Genomic DNA, 18706 nt, shown 5'->3' with positions numbered 1-18706 from the left:
CATTAAAGCGTATAAAGCTATCACCCATTACCCATACGAATTTATATGTCATTCCAATTATAAACATTATTGATCCAACTACTTCTATTATTTACACTAGAGTGATTGGATTTTTTATAAAACCAGACAAAAATAATGGCAATAATTTCAATAATCACATTGGTAATCTTTAGAATTTGTTTATTTGTAAAAAATAACAGTATGGTAAAGTAGATGTATTTATGACAAATTGAACCTGATATGCATCTTAACTCATTTGTATTCAACGACTAATCCGCTTTTTCAGTCAGTAAATAATTTAGTAGGATTTAATTTTTCAGAGTAAGACCTTGGATGTTGTTATTCATGGACACGTGAACTGATAAAATTTTCAGGAAAATATGTAACGGCAGAGAAAAGTAAGAAATAAGTAAAAAAATATCAACGAGGTCCTAAAATAGTTGAAAATTCTCTCTTCAGTTCAGGCTCTTGGCGATCAATATTTCCATAAGTATTTTATTTTCATCTCTAAACGAAAACTGAAGACATGTCAACTTTTCATCCTCTTACTTTTTATTCTGTCTTTCAACATTCTTTTAGATCTTTTTTTATTTTCATATTATTTATATTTAAATTTATCTTTTAACGTGGCAAAAATCAAAATTCAATGATTTTAAAACCTGCCTAATATATGCAAAAGATTGTGTTGGGTATATTTATGCACAGGAAAGAAAAATTAAGAATAAATAAATTCATAAATATGGAAAAAAGGGAAAAATAAAATTAGCTAGTCTAGAGTAGCCGTGAGGATTCAAACTCTTGTTTTGATTATTTTTTAATAGTTAAATTTTGTTGGATGTTTAATTAATTTTTTTAATTATTAAAAAAGATTTTTGTTTGTTTAGTAAATATTAAGTGAATAAATTAATCATTAAATTCTATATTTCACTTTGTAAAACTTGTAAAAGAAAAAAAAATTGAACACAGAACAAAGACATGCTTTTCAATTATTTTGTTGAATTATTCATCATTTTATTCATCGACATTTTTGTTAAGCGTGAGTAATGGAATTTCTATTAATAGAAGTAAATTTATTCCAATTGAAGTGTAAACAAAATATGCATTTCACGAGAGCCAAAATTTTTTTTAAGTGAAAGAAAAACTATAAAGCTTAAACAGGATTTGATTTTATCAAAAAAAAAAAACTCAATATGACTATTGGAAATAAATATTGAGTATTTATATGTCAGATGATATTCAAAATATTTAACAGAAATATTTTTTTAATTAAATATTTATTCATTATAAAGATAATTATTTTTATTTTAATAATGCTTGCATTGTCTGACTAGGGTATTTTCTCTCTTCAAAGTTCATTTAGGAAATATTTTTCTTTGCTATTAAGATTCGTTTTTTTTTAGAGGGAGGAATTTCCCGGGGTTGTGCAAATATTTTGTCAAAAATTTTAGGCAGGATATTTTCTCAGCTCCGATGAAGCTTTTTTTTTGTACAATTTTTTGCAGACAAGAATCTAGTTATTTTTTTCATCCCCAAAGCAGAGGAATTTATTCTCTGGTTCAACTTCCTTTCCGCTCTTTACTTTATTTTACATACGAAATCCTCCACCTTATATTTCACACCGTTTTATCATTTTTCCTTGTTACAAAATTGACATTTCAATTTGATAAAAATTAAAATTCAGTAACTGAACTCCGTAGAGATTTATTGAGAATATATCATCAAATATACAAGCAAGGTGTATATAGCATAAACTACATATATATTCGGTAACATATAGTGTGTCCATGGCAATATATTCCAGACTAATATTACGGCTCTTCATGTGCTCGTGAAGCGTGATGGAGCGATGAACGAAGCGGCCGTTGCGGTAGTTGTTCAGCAGACCAGTAATATATAAAACTATCCTAGTATATAGAATTTATATAAAGCAGTATATCATACATACACCAACATATAGACATTTTCATGACTCACAACAGAAAGCCAAACTAACACCGGATGTAGGTCAGTGTGTTCTTCATTGCTTCCGGGTCGGCCAATCAACCGAAAACTTTCTATTATCATATCTCTGATGACTTCATTCGTTACACGCTAATATTTTATTGTCAGAATAGAGCAAATTGAAATATCCGTATGCTAATACGTCGAAAAAGGGATTTTGTTGAAGTTAACAAAGTTTTTTGGTAGTTACAAATTATGTTTGGGAACATTTTGACGGAAGTGAACCGTTTATTCAGTTAGTACTCTATTTAAACTAGAGGAAGTACAATTTTTTTTTTGTAACTTGCTTTTAACGCAATTATTTTTGATCATCTATGTGAAAATAAATCATCCATTATAATTTATTTAAATAAGGAAGTGTATTTTAAATTACACGAGTATTAAAACATTTTTTTCTTTGTTATAAGAGATCATATATCAAGAACATTGCTCTAGATTTTTAAAGTATTATTCATTAATTTTAACTAAAGAAGAAATATTTTAATTAATTTGATAAAAAGTCGTTCATGTATAGTAGAATGTGGGAAACTTTATACAATTTGAATGGAATAAAATTGATAATAATTTTTTGTTTTATGCGATAGGAAAAAATTTATCATTTAAATAATCATTGGCGGAATATGAATGTCCAGCTTTTATTCTGAATAATAAATAATAGGAACGAGGAAATATTTTCTCTGGTTTTTCGAAATATATGTTTTAGTTGAAACTGAATTGTTTCCTCACGGTATAACACCTTAAAACATTTCAGCGAGGTTTTTTTTTTTTTTACATAAAATTACTTCCGGATTTATAATACATTTCCGTAAGAATAAATGTGAAAGAGCTACGTGGAATCAATAAATTTTCATGTAAAGATGAAAAACCACGGTGATCATTTTATTAGCTGTACCGTTACAGATATTTTATGTTGTTATGTTTTATGTGTAATCTGAAAAAAGGCAATCATGTTCAATAATCAATACTTCATCATAATAAAAAATTGAATGAAAATATAAAAAAGAAATTGAAGAGGAAGATGTACAACTCCAATACTATAATTGGATTGAGTTGATAAATCTTTGTCGAATTCCGCAGCTTTTTATATTAAAAAATTTTTTCTCAAATTACGAACTCAAAAAAATTCTCTTCAGTAAAAAAAAAATAAAATAACTGGAGTAATCAAAATCATGAAATATTTTATTGAAATAATTTTTAGTCAACAATTCTCATAGAAAAAAATTGCAAAAATTTCTCCAATATCGTCCAATCGATTTAAATTGGTAAAAATTCGTTTTAATTGGGTAATAAAATTAACAAGAACCTTTTAATTTTATGAATTGCTCGATTTAAAAAGTTATTAATTGCATAATATATTAAATTAAATTTATTATAACAGTTAGTATCATATCATACAAATCGAAAACTCAATTCATTTAAATACTCTCTAGGTCAATTATATTAATCAAATTATTTTTTTTAACTTTAACATAAATGTAATTAACAGGACATCATACGATTATATAAGATAATTTATTTAAAAATCGTTTTATTTTCAAAGCAATTTAAATTTTGTGATTAATTTGACAATTAATTTGATTAATTACTTTTTCTTAAATTAAAAAATCTGTTAAATGGTTTTTTTATTAGAATATAAACAATTTTCTAGACACTTTAATTTCACTATTATTATTATTATTATTATTATTAATCAATCCAATTTACATCAAAAAATCCTAAAGAAATAAAAGATATTAAATTAATCTAAAAAAACTTCGAGACGGTTCTAATTAAAAACAATTGATTTTTTAATCTCCAAAATATAAAACAAAATGAAATTCCATAAAACCTAATACAGAAGAATACATGTATTTTCAACTATTCAGAATAGCTGAACTCATATATTTTTACCAAAAAAATTTCCAAATGTAAAATAAGTAACGAAATAATTATAATAATAATAACAATTTTAATATTTTTGAATTAAATCAGTTAAAAGTCAATGAAGTTCAAAATTCATAGATTTCACTGTATTATAACGATTGTTGAAATGATAATGATCCATTTTAATACATTCAAATAATTCATATTTAATCATGAATTGATATTACTATCATTAATTCATTTATTTGAAATAATATATTAGCCAGGGGTCAATAATCATATTCATTCGAAGACATACTTTAAAATCTCCCTATTTTAATATTAATGTTTTACTAAACTAAAGTTCTAAGTATAATTATTCAAAAAGAAAATTTATCTAAAGAGAAGAAATTAAATTTGTATATTCCCTCATATCCAAGAACATTTTCTAGTTGATAAAATTTTTAATAAAAATAATTTATACCGGAATCCATATGTATAAATTTTTTGTTTATTACAACCACGGTGGTAAATAAAAAAGCATCATCCGTCCGTTGATTAATGGTTTTTTTAATTGGCTAGCAAGTAATGCATTCAATGAATTTTCCATTGAGAAATGAAGTCGATATTTTTGAAATATAACTCTGACTGCGTATAGAGTCGTGAAAACAAACATATGCTGTATGAGAACATATTTCGTGGTATTTACATGAATCATAAAAAATTGTTGCTTTCAAAAAAGAAATAAAAAAAAATGTAACAATTGATCTAGCACAAAAGTTGTGTGAAATCGTTGACATAAAAGTAGACAATGTTTTTTGTTGATTTTTTATTTCTTTTCACTCTTCTTGGCTATTTATTGTTCCTCCTGATAAGTTACTTTTTTTTATAAGTATATATACACGTATATAAACGTGATGCATCCCTGCGGCATTCTCATTTCGCGTGTCCGGCCGCAGTGAAAACCCATTGTCCCTGTGCGCGTGACCGTTGAAGGAGTGCAGTTGCTCTCCGTTACGTCCTTACGGTACGCCTCGTAAAACTTTGACCTCGTGATTACCTCAGGATCTCTTTGCGAATACCTTCTCCACCACTATTCCAAGTACACACAAGGTATTCTCTTTCACGACAATTTCATCCTATTCTATTTTATACTGCAAATAGAACTGCTAGATCTAGCACGAGATGAAAACAAAAATGTTTAGGTATATCGATAAATGGATTTTGTATATATGTATTTATATATTACACACACGTGTGTATTTTAGTTTTAAATTTGAAATATTGAAGAAAGAAGTTTAAACAATATAAGAAATCGTTTTATTCGTAATAAATAATACCTATCTATCTCAAATCTCTCCATTTATAAATTATTTCTTTTATTCATTCATTTCTCTATACCTTTAGTATTTTAGTGCTTAATCTTTGATTGAATAACTACATACAGTATTATTCACTCCGATTCAATTCGACAAAATGATTAATCGATGTTTATTAAATATAAAAAATGTCATATTTATTAGAGACAGATCGTTATTTATTATTAATTAAATCATTTTTAATAAATTATTATTAAAAATTTGTTTAATTTATAGATAATATTCTAATTTTTATCTTTCAAAATAAATCGTGAAAAACTTATTATCAAATTCTGCTTCTAAATAAAAACTGTCAAATAAAAAAGTAATTTTTTAACAGTTTATATTCATGATACCTAATAATTGATTTGAATAATTGAGTAATTCGACGATTCACTAATCTTTTGTTTTTAGCCTATAATTTAACTCACCAAACGCGTCAACGAAATTTTTTTTCAATTTAAGTTTTCAATACATTTTAATTAAAATTTTCCGTTATATTTATTTCAATTATACTAACCGTAGATTTGTCTATGTTAAAAAAAAAATATTTTACTAACAAAATTCCCATCAATTGATATTTTAACTGCTAACTATTAATTTTATTCAAATTCATTTTTTTTTTATTTGATTTATGTCGCTCTTTATCAAAATAAACATCGTTTTGTTTTGCAAAAAAAAAAAAATAGTTTCAATTGTTTCAATGAATGACAACTAAACATTTATAAAAACATCTATTACTTTCGTTTTATAAATAAAACAAAGCACTTTGATTAAAAAGAATTTCTTTACTTAATAAGCGTAAGTACGTTTCTAAAGATTCCAACATAAATTTCACATCTCACATCATTTAAATTAATTAATCAAATTTCTTTTATTAAAAAGAAAATATTATACATGAATATAGTAGTAGAGATCTAAAAGAAAATTTAAGCAAATTTCTGCAACGTTTCTTTATGAGTTAGAAACCTCAATTTGATGAAAACATTTTTTCAGAGTAACTGGCGAATCGTTAATTTAATTAAAGCAAAAGTATATTTGAAGCCTCTTACATTTTTCAACAATATTTACTTGCTTCCATCAGATATACAGAGATCCAATATTTTTCACAATAAATACAAGCATCGAAAATATACATAAATGCATTTATGACAAGTTAAATTGACATTATATTTACTGCATAAAATATGGATAAATAAATAGACAAATAGATGAGAAGTTGTCTTCATTACGAATGAAATAGTATGAAATTGATCTTCCACCCAACTGACTAATTATATTATCAAAATGAAATTGATTAGAGGGATGGTAAATATTGATAGAAGCAGAGAATGAAAGGTCAGTGACCTGAAGCAGAGGAGTAAAGTTAATTTCTGGTAAATGATATAATCTCTGTCTTGCGTGGATTAACTATGGACGAGGTTAACAAGGAAATGAGACAAATCGACGTCGAGTATTCAGTACAGATAATATGGTATTCTCTAGGTCATTGGCTTCAGATTTATTGGATGTCGAATAGTCTAGACCTATATTTCCGTGCAAATAGATAACGATGCGGTTTTGGAGATAGGCAGCTCTGTTTGGAGTGTTCTTGAACGGTATGAAAAGAGAGAAGAAAAATAATATTTAATTGGAACAAAGATCAATTAACGTTAAAAAGTACCACGTCGAAGAGAAATAAATTGAATACACGTGTTCAATCAATTAAGTCAGACATATTGGACAAGAATACCACTACTACTTGCAGCTGGAAAGACACTTGTTTGAACAAAAAGAACTGCATTAATTCTCCTCTCGCCTTAATCTTACTCTCTCGACTTTCGTTCGAGTTTCTACTTCATTTCCACGGAGACGAATCACGCTCGTGTAAGTCACGTAGGATATTCCCGTGAGAGAAGTTGCGGGTAAAGGAAGAATAGAGTAAAGTGGAGGAAGCGAAGGGGCGTTGGGATGTCATTCGAGGCGAATACAAAGTGCCGGTACTTTGGTTCTTCCCACAAGAGACAAAAGAGAGATGACGGGCTTCCCATTTCCGTCAGAATCGACGTCGACGCCTCGTTACCGATTTTGCCTCTTCAAACCATAACGATTTTATCATCTTCTCCATGATATTCAAAAAATATCAAATATTCAGTTATTCTACTCTTAAATTAACTTACAGCCTTTATCAATCATTAAACATGTCCATTTTTCAGATTTACATATTTTATGAGATACTTTTAACACTCGAAAGTTTCGAAGAATTTAAGAGAATATTTGAAATTTAAATTTTATAAGTCATTAATAAAAGAGGCTTTATAATTGCAAAATCAATTATTTGTGAATTTATTATGTAATTTATACACTGAGACAAAAAATTAACTCTCCAGTTAATTATAGTTTTTGTGAGTAGTAGCAACAGAGAATTTTGTTTACGCTTTATTATTTTTTGGAGTACTTTTAATGTAGACATTTAAAACTTGCGGTCGTTCGCACGGATTATTTTTTTTCATTAATTTTTATTGTAAAAATTTAAGTATAAAATACCACAATCTGTAGTAAAAATATCACAACATGAATTAATTTTATGTAGAAAGTGATATCGATCAATTTCGACACGACATAGTTTTTTTTTTTTTTTACAAAATCATCATGTACTAAATAGTGAATATTATTTTGTTCATTGCATTTTTCTTTACAAATCTGTCATTTATTTATATCTAGATTAATCCAGATTAATTAGTGCACTCTCTAAAAATGAATAAGTGAAAATCACTATAAAATAGTCTATATTCACTGATTCATTTTTAGAGAGTATATTTTAATGAACTCTCTACAAGTGAAATAGTGAAAACAGTCAACTAATAATAAGTGCAAATCACTGTAATTAGTATAATTTGTCAAATAATATTTAAAACCATGAGAAGTAACTTTTGAATTGAATTAATTTTATTCGTACGTGCTAGATCTCTTGAAATAATCCACGATGAATAAATAAATTGATTAATTATCTCACTAGAAATCTGTTAGCCAATGGGTAGTATAACAATTCATAAAATCAATGTAATGTGCACTTAAATTCCTCCTAAACGTGACTAATCCAATGTTAACTCTACCATCATGAAGTGAAACGTTTGCAACAATTCATACAATTTAAATCATTTGAACTTTCAGTACCTGCGAATAAAATAAATCTCACTTTTACAGATATTATAACTGACATGCAATAAAATACAAATTGCTTTAAGCGAAAGAAATAAAAAATAAAAAAAAAAAATACTTTTCAAATAATTACTCAAGAGTATTTTCAATTAATAGTAATATATATTAATTAGCTTAACACATGTGACAACATATTGAACAACCTCGTAATAATTAAACATATTACATTATGAAACCACAGCGTTATCGAGTGTACCATTAGAGATTTGATACTACATGAACTTTTCAAGTTCAATAAACACTGATTAATTCATTGGATGTATTCATTATGTAAAAGGATATTATGCCGAAGGATATTATTATAATTATTTCAATAGTTTTTGAATATTCAAATTCCATTATTATTAATAATAATAATAATAATAATAATTATTTATCAATTAATTAAATGCATTAAGCATGTTTATTAATTAATTGACATTAATTTTGATGATTATTTCGATGTAAAATAAACATTATTACATAGTAATGAGAATCAATACAAAGAAAATTAACTGTAATTTTAAAATAAATAAAAATATAACGAAAATTATCATTTTAAATTACGGTAAAGGAAATGATTTATTTCAAATGTAATTCATTATTTTCGTATTAAAAAATTATCTTGGAAATTTTTTCGCACATTACTAAGTGTTTGTTTTGTAAAAGAAAAAAAATTTCTCTTGTGTCAATTATCTAAAACAATTGAAATTAATTAATACACTTTTTTTCCCTCGTGTTAATCATTGTTAGAGAAAATTAAAAAGACATCTCGCCCTTAATAACAATAAAAAAGATAATACGTAAAATCTAATTATCCGGGTGAGAAATGAGTAGGAAAAAGTTCTATTGTTATAATTGATGAGTGTAACAAGAGAAAGAGGTAAAAAGTATGTGTACAAAAAATGGATACTTTAGAAACTCAGCGGTAAATTCTCGAATGTACGATTCATCAGGATGCATGCTTAGCTACTACTTCAAACCGGTACCTGTCTCGTGAAATCTCACAAGCGGCACACGATATAGTTATATACACTGTGTCACCGAACTTTCTCGCCGCGCGATTTGATTGTTTATGCAGAGTAGCTGTCGATATTCTGTCAAACTCAATACTCTATTGAAAGAGAAATACATTATCCACGTCATTATAGATTCATGCAGTTATATACAGTAAATTTTCGTTAAATTTGTATTCACTATTTCAATACTCATTAATTTAAATAAAATATATATTGTAATACACAATTATATACACATGTTAAAAACATTATTGATTCTTATTTACGTGATGCATTAACTGGTGATCAATTATTCATTGAAAAGTAAAGAAAACTTACACATGTTTGTTAAAAAAATTCAATTAGTGAGATTAATTGAAGTTTAAAGTACTCGGATTAACAATAAATCAGCTATTGATTAAAAAAAATTGTGAACAGAAAATTTAAATTTTCTCTCAGACTTATGTACAATTTCAATGAATAATGATTTGAAATCTAATTTTAATTATTATATTTCATCAAAAATTACTATGTTCATAAATTAAGATTGAAAGATAGAAGTATTCAATAATTTATTTTCGTACTGAATAAAATATTTATACTGGTTATTTATAATTCTAGTATAATTTGATTAAAATATATTTCTGAATCAACATAAGATGAATTACAAATTCTACCTAAATATTAGATAATCGTTCGATAAAATTTCTGAAATTTAATTAACTTTATTCAATCTGCTTCAACTAAACATATTGAATAATATAAAAATATTTCCAATCTTTTGATAAATCATACAATTCATATATACGATAAAACAGAAATTCTTTACTAAAAAATTTAATTAGTAAATATTTTGGATATCAAATTATTGAAACAAAAAAAAAAGAAAAATTTTTTTTTTATTGAATGAAAATTTTAATTAAAAAATACTATTTATGTATTTAGTATATTGAAAAAACGAAAAAATTCCAAAACTTGTTATCAGTGAAGAAATAATAAGATAAATGTGCTTAATTAAAAAGATTTAAGGTGACAAGGAAAAAAAAGAAAAACTTACCACGTTAGTGAGAAAAAAATCCGAAAAAAAAGGAAAACACTCTTGTATAAATGATATAAAAAAAATATGGTGGATAAAATTAGAATACAATGGGCAAGTGTTTATTATTAGTAGCACGTTTCTGATACAGTCAGTCTCGTGAGCGCGTCGAGCAGTTCAGAACGACGTCGGAGAATAGACTGGTATCCCAAGTGCACGTCGAGTCAGGAAGGGAGCATCGTCGATGCGGCGCGGCAACCGCTCACGCGCCCGATGACCCCCTTCTTGCAATTCTCTCGGCGTGCCTCGAGGATGTATACACGCTCAGTTTGGGCCACCCCAATGGGTGGAGGGCCACACGCGATTTCACGTTCGATTAAAGTTTGCTCTGGAGGAGGTAAAAGCGTCCGAGGAATGGAGTGAGGTCGTGAATACACTGGGGAACCCTTCTACTGCGTCTGCGATACACTTGAGTGGTCTTGTAAAAAATGAAAAAGATAAAAACACTAACGTCGATCCTCTTTTAGATATTTTTTATACTTTTACATCTTTATTTCCTTTTATTTTATTTGAAGACCAGATTCTATGTGGATAATTGCGTTACTTCATGCTCAATATTTTCCTTTTTTTTCACCATGTTTTACTTTTTATTGCTTTTTTTTCTTTTATTACTACTCCTTTTTATGGGATTTTTTTCTTCACTATTATGAATTGAAGTTGAGGTTTTTGAGAATGAGTGGCTTTCCAGTTTGGGAAAGTTGGAAAACTTTTTCAACTGTTTGGATAAAAGTTTCGAGTGTATAGTATACATGAACATTATAAAAAGTTTCTTGATGAATTATTTTTTAAAATGACCTGACAATTTTTCAAAATTATTCCAGAAAAATTACTTTTCATTTTTATTCTAGTCTTTCTTTCTTATTCTTTTTTTTTTTATATCCTCTTTCTATCTTTCTTTTATAAGTACATCTTTTCTAATTCAACTTATGCTCTCATAAAAATAAATTTCCAAAGTTTTCTACAGCAGTTAAAAAATGTTAATGCATATAAACTCCTTATAAACACAACGATTCACTCTGATAACTGTAATAAATACTTTGAAGAATTTTATTTTTGACTTTTTTTGTTTGTTTGAGAATATGGAGATAAAAAATGAGCTAAAAAATGTGACCCCACCCGCTGCTAAAAATTCTTTTGTAAGAACAATTTCTCTGCAAATTTTATGAGAGAAACAGAGAGAAAAGGTACATGAGAAAGAGAGAGAAAGAGAAGTACATGATGAAAGGAGGTGGTAAGGTGAGTGTTCACATGGAATAATCACAGAGGCCGAGGTTATTTCAACGAGGAAAGGCCCTAGTGACCGACATTCCTATTACTACGTCTTCCTGATCTTCCTTAGCCGGATGTTCTACTCCTAGACACGCGATCGCAACCTTTACTCAGCCTTCTTCAGTCTCAGAGAAAGGAAAAAGAGTTTAACAAAAAAAAAAAGACAAGGAAAAACATTAAGTATGAACCTTCGAATCAATCACACGTCTCTAAACCACTTTCAATCATGATCATCATCAATTTTTTCTCCTCTACATGATTATTTATTTACGAAAAAGTTTTTTCCATCCACAACTACATCATTAAGCTGTTATTACACCTGTTTGGAATTCAATGGCATATTGAACAGAGTTTTTGAATTAAAAATAATGGGAATACGGTAAACGTACCAATTAGCGATTCTGTCTTCGTTAATGATTATTGAAAAACCGAGTGGCTGTGTTTCTATTAGTAGCTGTGGCCTAATTATTAACTATGAAGTCAATAAGGGTCAATAATAGATTTATGATTATGTTCTCTATTAATGATTATAAAAATATTTATTTTCTGTTAAATAATTATTAAAAATATTCTAAAATACTTCATGATGATTGTAAACTCAACACAACATAATTAGGTTATTGAAAAAAAGTTTTTTGTAATAACTGGACTTGGTTCTGCACTGATGCATCAACCTACAACATATTTCCATATGTGTTAATACATTAATGTTGAACTGAACCTCTGAGTAATCATGTTCGGTGCTTAATAACATGGAGTTTTGGAGTATTAAATGATGATAAACATCATAATACATAATTCCATTTGAAAAAAATAAAATATTAATCCTCTTATATATAGTTAGTTTCTGAAGCATTTCTTCTACTTTCTTTGTGATTATAAATAATTAAAAAGTAGATTAATTGATTATGTCTTGAAATGGATTATGAACAAAAGCCTAAACTTATGATCACGAATTTGATTCAATCGAAAAAAACCTAGAAAATGGTCAAGTAAGGAAACTGAAGAAATAAGTTTAGAAAAGAAGATCGAAGTCTACGAATTAGTAATTTGAATGTCAATTTAGGTCAGTGGAAACTATAAATAGAGTTTACAGATAAATTGAAAATACATTTTAGATCTATAAGAAATTTCAATGGAATATATAGCTGCAGTTCAATTGAAGATACACTTCTGGATTGTGAGATCAGTTCTGCAGATGAACGTACTCTAGAGACGTGAAAAGACCGCAAGGAAAGAAAAAAAAGACGACAAAGATAAAATTCAATATGCACATACTGAAGAGTCTATTCATAGTATTCCACAATAAAGTGCAAGTCAATAGCAAAAAAGATGTTTTCTCTTCTATAAATCAATCCTGTGTACTATTAAAACATTTAAAAAGTTTAATTTCTATAAATCAATTCGATAAAAAAAAAATATTACAATAAAGTAGATCTAGTATAGATTATTAAAATAAAGTAGATTTATAGGGATTGTGATTCGAATAAAAATACATAGTCTCAGGATTTATAGGAAATAGAAAAGAAATCTGAAATTTAAATTCATTCTTTTTATCATGAGATGGTCAACGTCAAAAAAGAAAGAACAATTGGAGAACAATTAAAAAATTCTGGATGACATTAACATAATAAATGTCATGAATTGTCACAGAAAAGCATGAATATATTTCTCCATGATGTGTGCTTTTTTTAAATAAGACACGAGTTTTATTTAAGTGTACTGAACGGTGAAAAAATTTTCAATCTTCAAAAAGTTTCAGCACACAAACCATAAATTAAAACACTTTTTTGTCTGAAAAACTAATATAAACTGAAGCTTTTATTTAGATCTCGTTTACAATTCGAAAAATGAACGTTTCAACATTTTTTAACTTTTTAAAAGTACGCAAAAAATGTTAATGAAGTAAGTGTATGAAATGTAAATAAAATAAACGGCTGAAAAAAATTGAAGTTACCATTCCCATGAATTCTTTTGTCTCCTTGCATTTTCTAAGTAATTTCTGTCAGAGACTATGAAAAATTTGCAACACCTGTCTTTCTTTTTATTGTACTCGGGGATAAAGGGAAAAGAGTTGGAGACATACCGGAAGAACTGGGATGGCCGGAGAATGGAAATTCGCCAAGGCCTGTGCTACCAGAAGTTGGGCCATATACTCTTTTTCGGAAACTACATGGACAATTTACGAGCTTCCGGTCTGGCAGATGCCAAAATCACCAAGGGTGGAGGTGAACATGGTTGCCTACGACGTTGTCCTTTGGATCGATAAACTATTCTCCGTAATTTAGTTACGGCAGTTGAGATAGGGGAAGAGTTGGTGGGCACAGAGGAGGCTGGTTAGAAGGAGGAAACGGAATTACCGTTAATTGCAATCACGGAGCACGAGAGTTGCCTGTATTTGGTAGCAAATAGGGCTGATGTATATCGAAAATTTCACGCTTGCCAGAACGAGCTGGCCAAACCATTGGTGTCTGCTCGCGGCACTGTACCCGGAAGACTCGCACGTCGGCTCTGGAAGCCAAAAGTTCGGCACTACTGCGCGTCCAATATTCTGCATTGCCAGATGTGCCTTGAGCATGTTACTCTTCCGATGTACACTTAATGCCTTCTGTTTATGATCGAGACCAAGTTTACGTTGAACATTTTAAGCACTTTGTTCCCCAATGTTGAAGTCATAGCTTGAGTAAATCGGTTAGTAATTTTCCTACAACATTGAAAGTTTACATGAAGCATATTACGGTTATTAATTGATAAAATGATAGATGATTATTTAATGAAATTCAAAATACCAAACAAATATTGACTAGAATTTTAACCAATAAATTATATTGGTATTTTATTGAAGAAACTGACTCTTCACATATAGGAGTAACCTGTTTCAAAAGGAGGTTAATCTGAGAAACAACAGAGTGAAATAACAAAATGTAATAACTAAATCTGAATTTAAAAAATAGATTTAAATTTATAAAAATCTAAATTGAATTTTTTTGCTTCTCATGTATTATTAGAGATCAAGTACTTTGTTTATTAAATGGGTTACCTACTGAACTTGATAATTGGGATTCAGAAGAAATTCAATATTAGACAATATTAGAGTTTTAATGATATTCATTAAAGCTTTCTGTTAGAAAAAGAGAAATTTATATTGTATTGATAGTTGTTCAAGTAGAACAGCTTGATAATCGAACTTATATGTATTTAAATAATGATAAAAGACCACTTAAATAGTTTTTGATTATTATTCATCACTAATAGCTAAATGACGTCATTAACTTGAGGTAGGTGCACCAGAAGCAATTTTATACGTAGAAAGTTGCACTGAAGAAAGTCAAGGTAACAGAGTAACAGTTCATTTTTCGAGGTCATTGACTACTCGCGTTTTTTCCAGAGATTCCTGACATTATTTCTATTTTTAGATTATCTATTAAATAACTATTTATCAAATTATTTTCATTTGATAGTTGTATAAAAGCCTATCTTCTTTAAATATCGCATAAATAGTAATTTAGAATAATTTAAAGTTAATAAATTGATAAAGAAATAAACATAATTTAATAATAGCTATTAATTAAATTTTTTTTAATTTATAAAAAACAATGTAAAATGTTGAAAAGAACATACCTTGCTGAGAATAAAGTTCCATTATTTTTAATCAATTGGTTTTGTCTCAAGATTACCTTTAGCTCAATTTTTCTTCAATTTCATCAATCTTGTCACTTCTTCCATTACGACAATTTATTTATCTGATTGTTCTGTAAAAATAAAAATATTATATAAGCTGAAGTTTATGTGACTTGCCGGAATAAATGAATCTACATATGTGTCATTTGCACTATAAACTTTTTAATATAAAATTGGAGAAAAATGATCACAATTAAATAGTCATAATATAAATCTTAATAAATATCGAAATTACCGTAAAAGCTTCGGACCTTATAAGGAATACTGCACATTCTGTAAACAATTTATATAGATTTTTTCACTTGATTTATGAAACAAATTGCAATTTCGAGACGAATTGTATTGAAACTTTTGTAGTGAATGAAAAAAATGAGAAACGTGATCAAAATAAATAACACATCTTTTATACATTGTATGATTCTCAGTGAGATAAATGTTAATCGAAACAATCGCAAAAAATATACGTATTGATATATTGAATATTGGTTCTGGTGAACATAATATCAAAAATTCAGTCTGAATCACTGTTTGTTCCATGAAACATCTTATTATTTATAAAAAATAGTAAAAAATGAAGAAATTTATTATTTGCGTCGTACGTTGAACTTCGAGCGGTTCTTGGAAGTAACCGACGCATTGATATGTTCACTTTCAATAACTGCGGTAGATGGCGCTTGATTTCTGTTCTCTGCTTCTATGAGCATTCATAGACGGCGCTATGATATTTTTTTGCGCGAAAATTTTAAATACTTCAGATTTCTATCGTTATATTAAAATAATTGTATATTATAATATATTTTAATTATATTCATTTCAAAAAGTATCAAGTTTAAATTACATTAATTAAAAATTAATTTAAGTTGTATTATATGCATTCGATCAATTTTTTATCTTGGATTATGTTAAATGAGAAAGTGAAGCATACGTTATAACATGGACTCTACCAGCTTTTTTTGTAAACATTGTGTCTGAATTACTCAAAGCATATAAAATAATGTTCTTAATCTATCAAAATCATTTTCTATATTTTTATTGAGAATAAATTTATTTGTGCTGGAATTATGTACTCTAAACAAGTTTTAAATAGTGCTATTAGTTTTAAAAAACAAAACCTAACCTTTCAAGTGTGTTTACGTTACTTGCATAAACACACATCTTGTTCTTCTGATTATTTAGATACAAATTATAAGAAAAATACGAGATGTCAATTGAATATGCAATATGTAGGCCATAGAAAAATAAATTTGACACAAAATTATGGGAAACAGTACGTTGGAATATTTCAAAAAATACCAAAACAATTGGTAAATTATCAACCTTCAAGATCGTATGGAGATGTTGCACCTGAATTAAAGCTTGATATTCCATTAGAGCATTATACTCCCTTTTTTAAAGTTTTAATTGATAGTCCTCCTATTTTATACTGTCAAGAATCTTTAATTGCTCTGCATTCTGCAATTGGCTTACCATGGTGGGCTACTATTGTGTTAACTACAATAGTAGCAAGAACCTTTGTTACATTACCTCTTACACTGTACCAGGTTTGTAAAAATATTTAAAACAAACTCATGTAATTGTTTTCATCACTAGAAAGAAAAATACTGAGAGGTAAAAATATTTCAGCAATATATTTTTGCAAAGTTGACTCTGATCAAATATGAGATGGATGATATTGTGAAAGACTTGAAATTACAAGCAACTGCGGCTGTGAGGTATTATAATTGGGAGGAAGCTTTTACAAGAAGTATATATAACCAAACAGTAAGTGTTTTCTCACCGTGTTTTAATTGAGTTCTTTAAAGCAAACATTCAATGTAATCATAGGTACGAGAAGAGTACAAGAAATTGGTAATTAAAGAAAATTGTCATCCGTTGAAAGCTTTCATAGTACTATTATTACAAATACCCATGTGGGTTATTTTGTCAGCATCGTTGAGAAATTTATCCTGTATGTTACCACATCCAACACCAGGTAAATATCAATAATGTTATCACAATATTTGAAGAGCATATTTCACATGATAATTATTCATGCATTCATTTTATAATTAGCTGGTATTCAAGCATTTCAACAACTTTCGGTTGAAGGATTTGGATGGATATCAAATCTCACTGCTACAGATCCTTGGTGGATTCTTCCTGTACTAAGTGCAACATGTCACTTAATTAATCTTGAGGTAAATTATGGTTTTTTTTGTTAATAAAATGAAGTAATAAATACTATGAAGTAAATTTTCAGTGTTTAAATGCTTTGAGACAAGCTGAACCATCAAAAATACAAAAAATTGGAGATTATCTTGCTCGAGGTGTCATACTCATATTCGTTCCTATCTCTGGACTCGTTCCAACAGTAAATAAGAATAGATACATAAATATAAATATTTAAATGTCATTATTAGTGAATGAATTTGTTTGTACAATTTATTGTCTTATTTTTATAGAGTATGACTTTATATTGGACTACTAGCAGTGTGTATGGGATTTTTCAAACTTTGGTTATCTACTCACCAAGAGTTCGAAGATTTGTTCGAATACCTGAGACTGAGCTTGAACTTGATCATCCTTACAAACATTTACACGCTAGATTGAAGAAAAAATTTTTATCAAACAATAAAGAGAATAAAATATAAGTATTTATTTAACGTTTAGTGATTTTAATTGAGCTAATTATTTGTAAATGAACATGATATAAAGAATTTGATTTGTCTAAGAAGGAATGTTAAACATTATTATGATATTACGACCATCATTTTTAATGATGAAAAATTGAATACAGCTTGTTATCAAAGAGTACAAAGTGATCGTTAATATTCAAATATTATTGAACAAATTTCATCATTCTACTCAATAAATTTTATCATTTGTGAGTCAACTCGAAATGATTCTCACGCTCGATAAATAAAAATTTATTATTCTTTTTACATGTTTTTGATAATGTATCAAAGCCCTTGAAAGAATGAATATCATTCTTATAGTATGGTTAATTAATAATAATGAACCAATTACCATAAATATATAATTTATGTTGTTTTAATCAGAAAAAAAACAAAAAATTGATTGACTTAACAAAGGAATAGCTATAAAAATCATGCGATTAACTAAAAGCCTAAATTGAATTTATTTAAGTTCATTTACTTGATACTAAAAATAGATTTTTTTTCCAAATAAATAGTAAGATTTTTTCCAAAATTTTTAGTTAGATTTTGGGATTAATCTCGGTGTATGATTTTTTTTACGATATAATAAAAATAGTTGAAACTTATAATAATAAATTTATGCTA

The 18706-nt window shown here is 27.6% G+C and overlaps 2 protein-coding genes across 4 annotated transcripts in view; one reads left to right on the top strand and one right to left on the bottom strand.

Moving 5' to 3' along the window:
- The window catches only part of LOC118065339 (neurogenic locus notch homolog protein 1), a 32212-nt gene extending 16158 nt beyond the window's left edge, over positions 1 to 16054 (bottom strand). Inside the window, exons 1-2 of one of the 3 annotated variants that reach the window (XM_035080537.1) lie at positions 15661 to 16054; positions 15366 to 15496 (exon numbers count right to left, since the gene is read on the bottom strand). The gene's annotated coding sequence lies outside the window, so the exon portion shown is untranslated. Of the gene's footprint in view, positions 1 to 10436; positions 10629 to 15365; positions 15497 to 15660 lie in introns of those variants that run through there. The other 2 variants (XM_035080539.1, XM_035080538.1) reach the window with 2 other exon arrangements.
- A 291-nt stretch (positions 16055 to 16345) lies between these two features.
- On the top strand, positions 16346 to 18067 carry LOC118065335 (cytochrome c oxidase assembly protein COX18, mitochondrial). The gene is made up of 6 exons (XM_035080531.1): positions 16346 to 16966; positions 17049 to 17186; positions 17250 to 17397; positions 17478 to 17602; positions 17665 to 17775; positions 17867 to 18067. The coding sequence occupies exons 1-6, from the start codon at positions 16487 to 16489 to the stop codon at positions 18053 to 18055; spliced, it is 1191 nt and encodes a 396-aa protein (XP_034936422.1). The 5' UTR covers positions 16346 to 16486; the 3' UTR covers positions 18056 to 18067.
- Positions 18068 to 18706: the final 639 nt, after the last annotated feature.

This window comes from Chelonus insularis, unplaced genomic scaffold (assembly GCF_013357705.1).
Source record: "Chelonus insularis isolate UGA/USDA-ARS -01 unplaced genomic scaffold, ASM1335770v1 contig_309_pilon, whole genome shotgun sequence".
NCBI classification, from domain to species: domain Eukaryota; kingdom Metazoa; phylum Arthropoda; class Insecta; order Hymenoptera; family Braconidae; genus Chelonus; species Chelonus insularis.
Note: the sequence above shows the minus strand (reverse complement) of the source record. Positions and strands in the feature narration are given on the sequence as shown.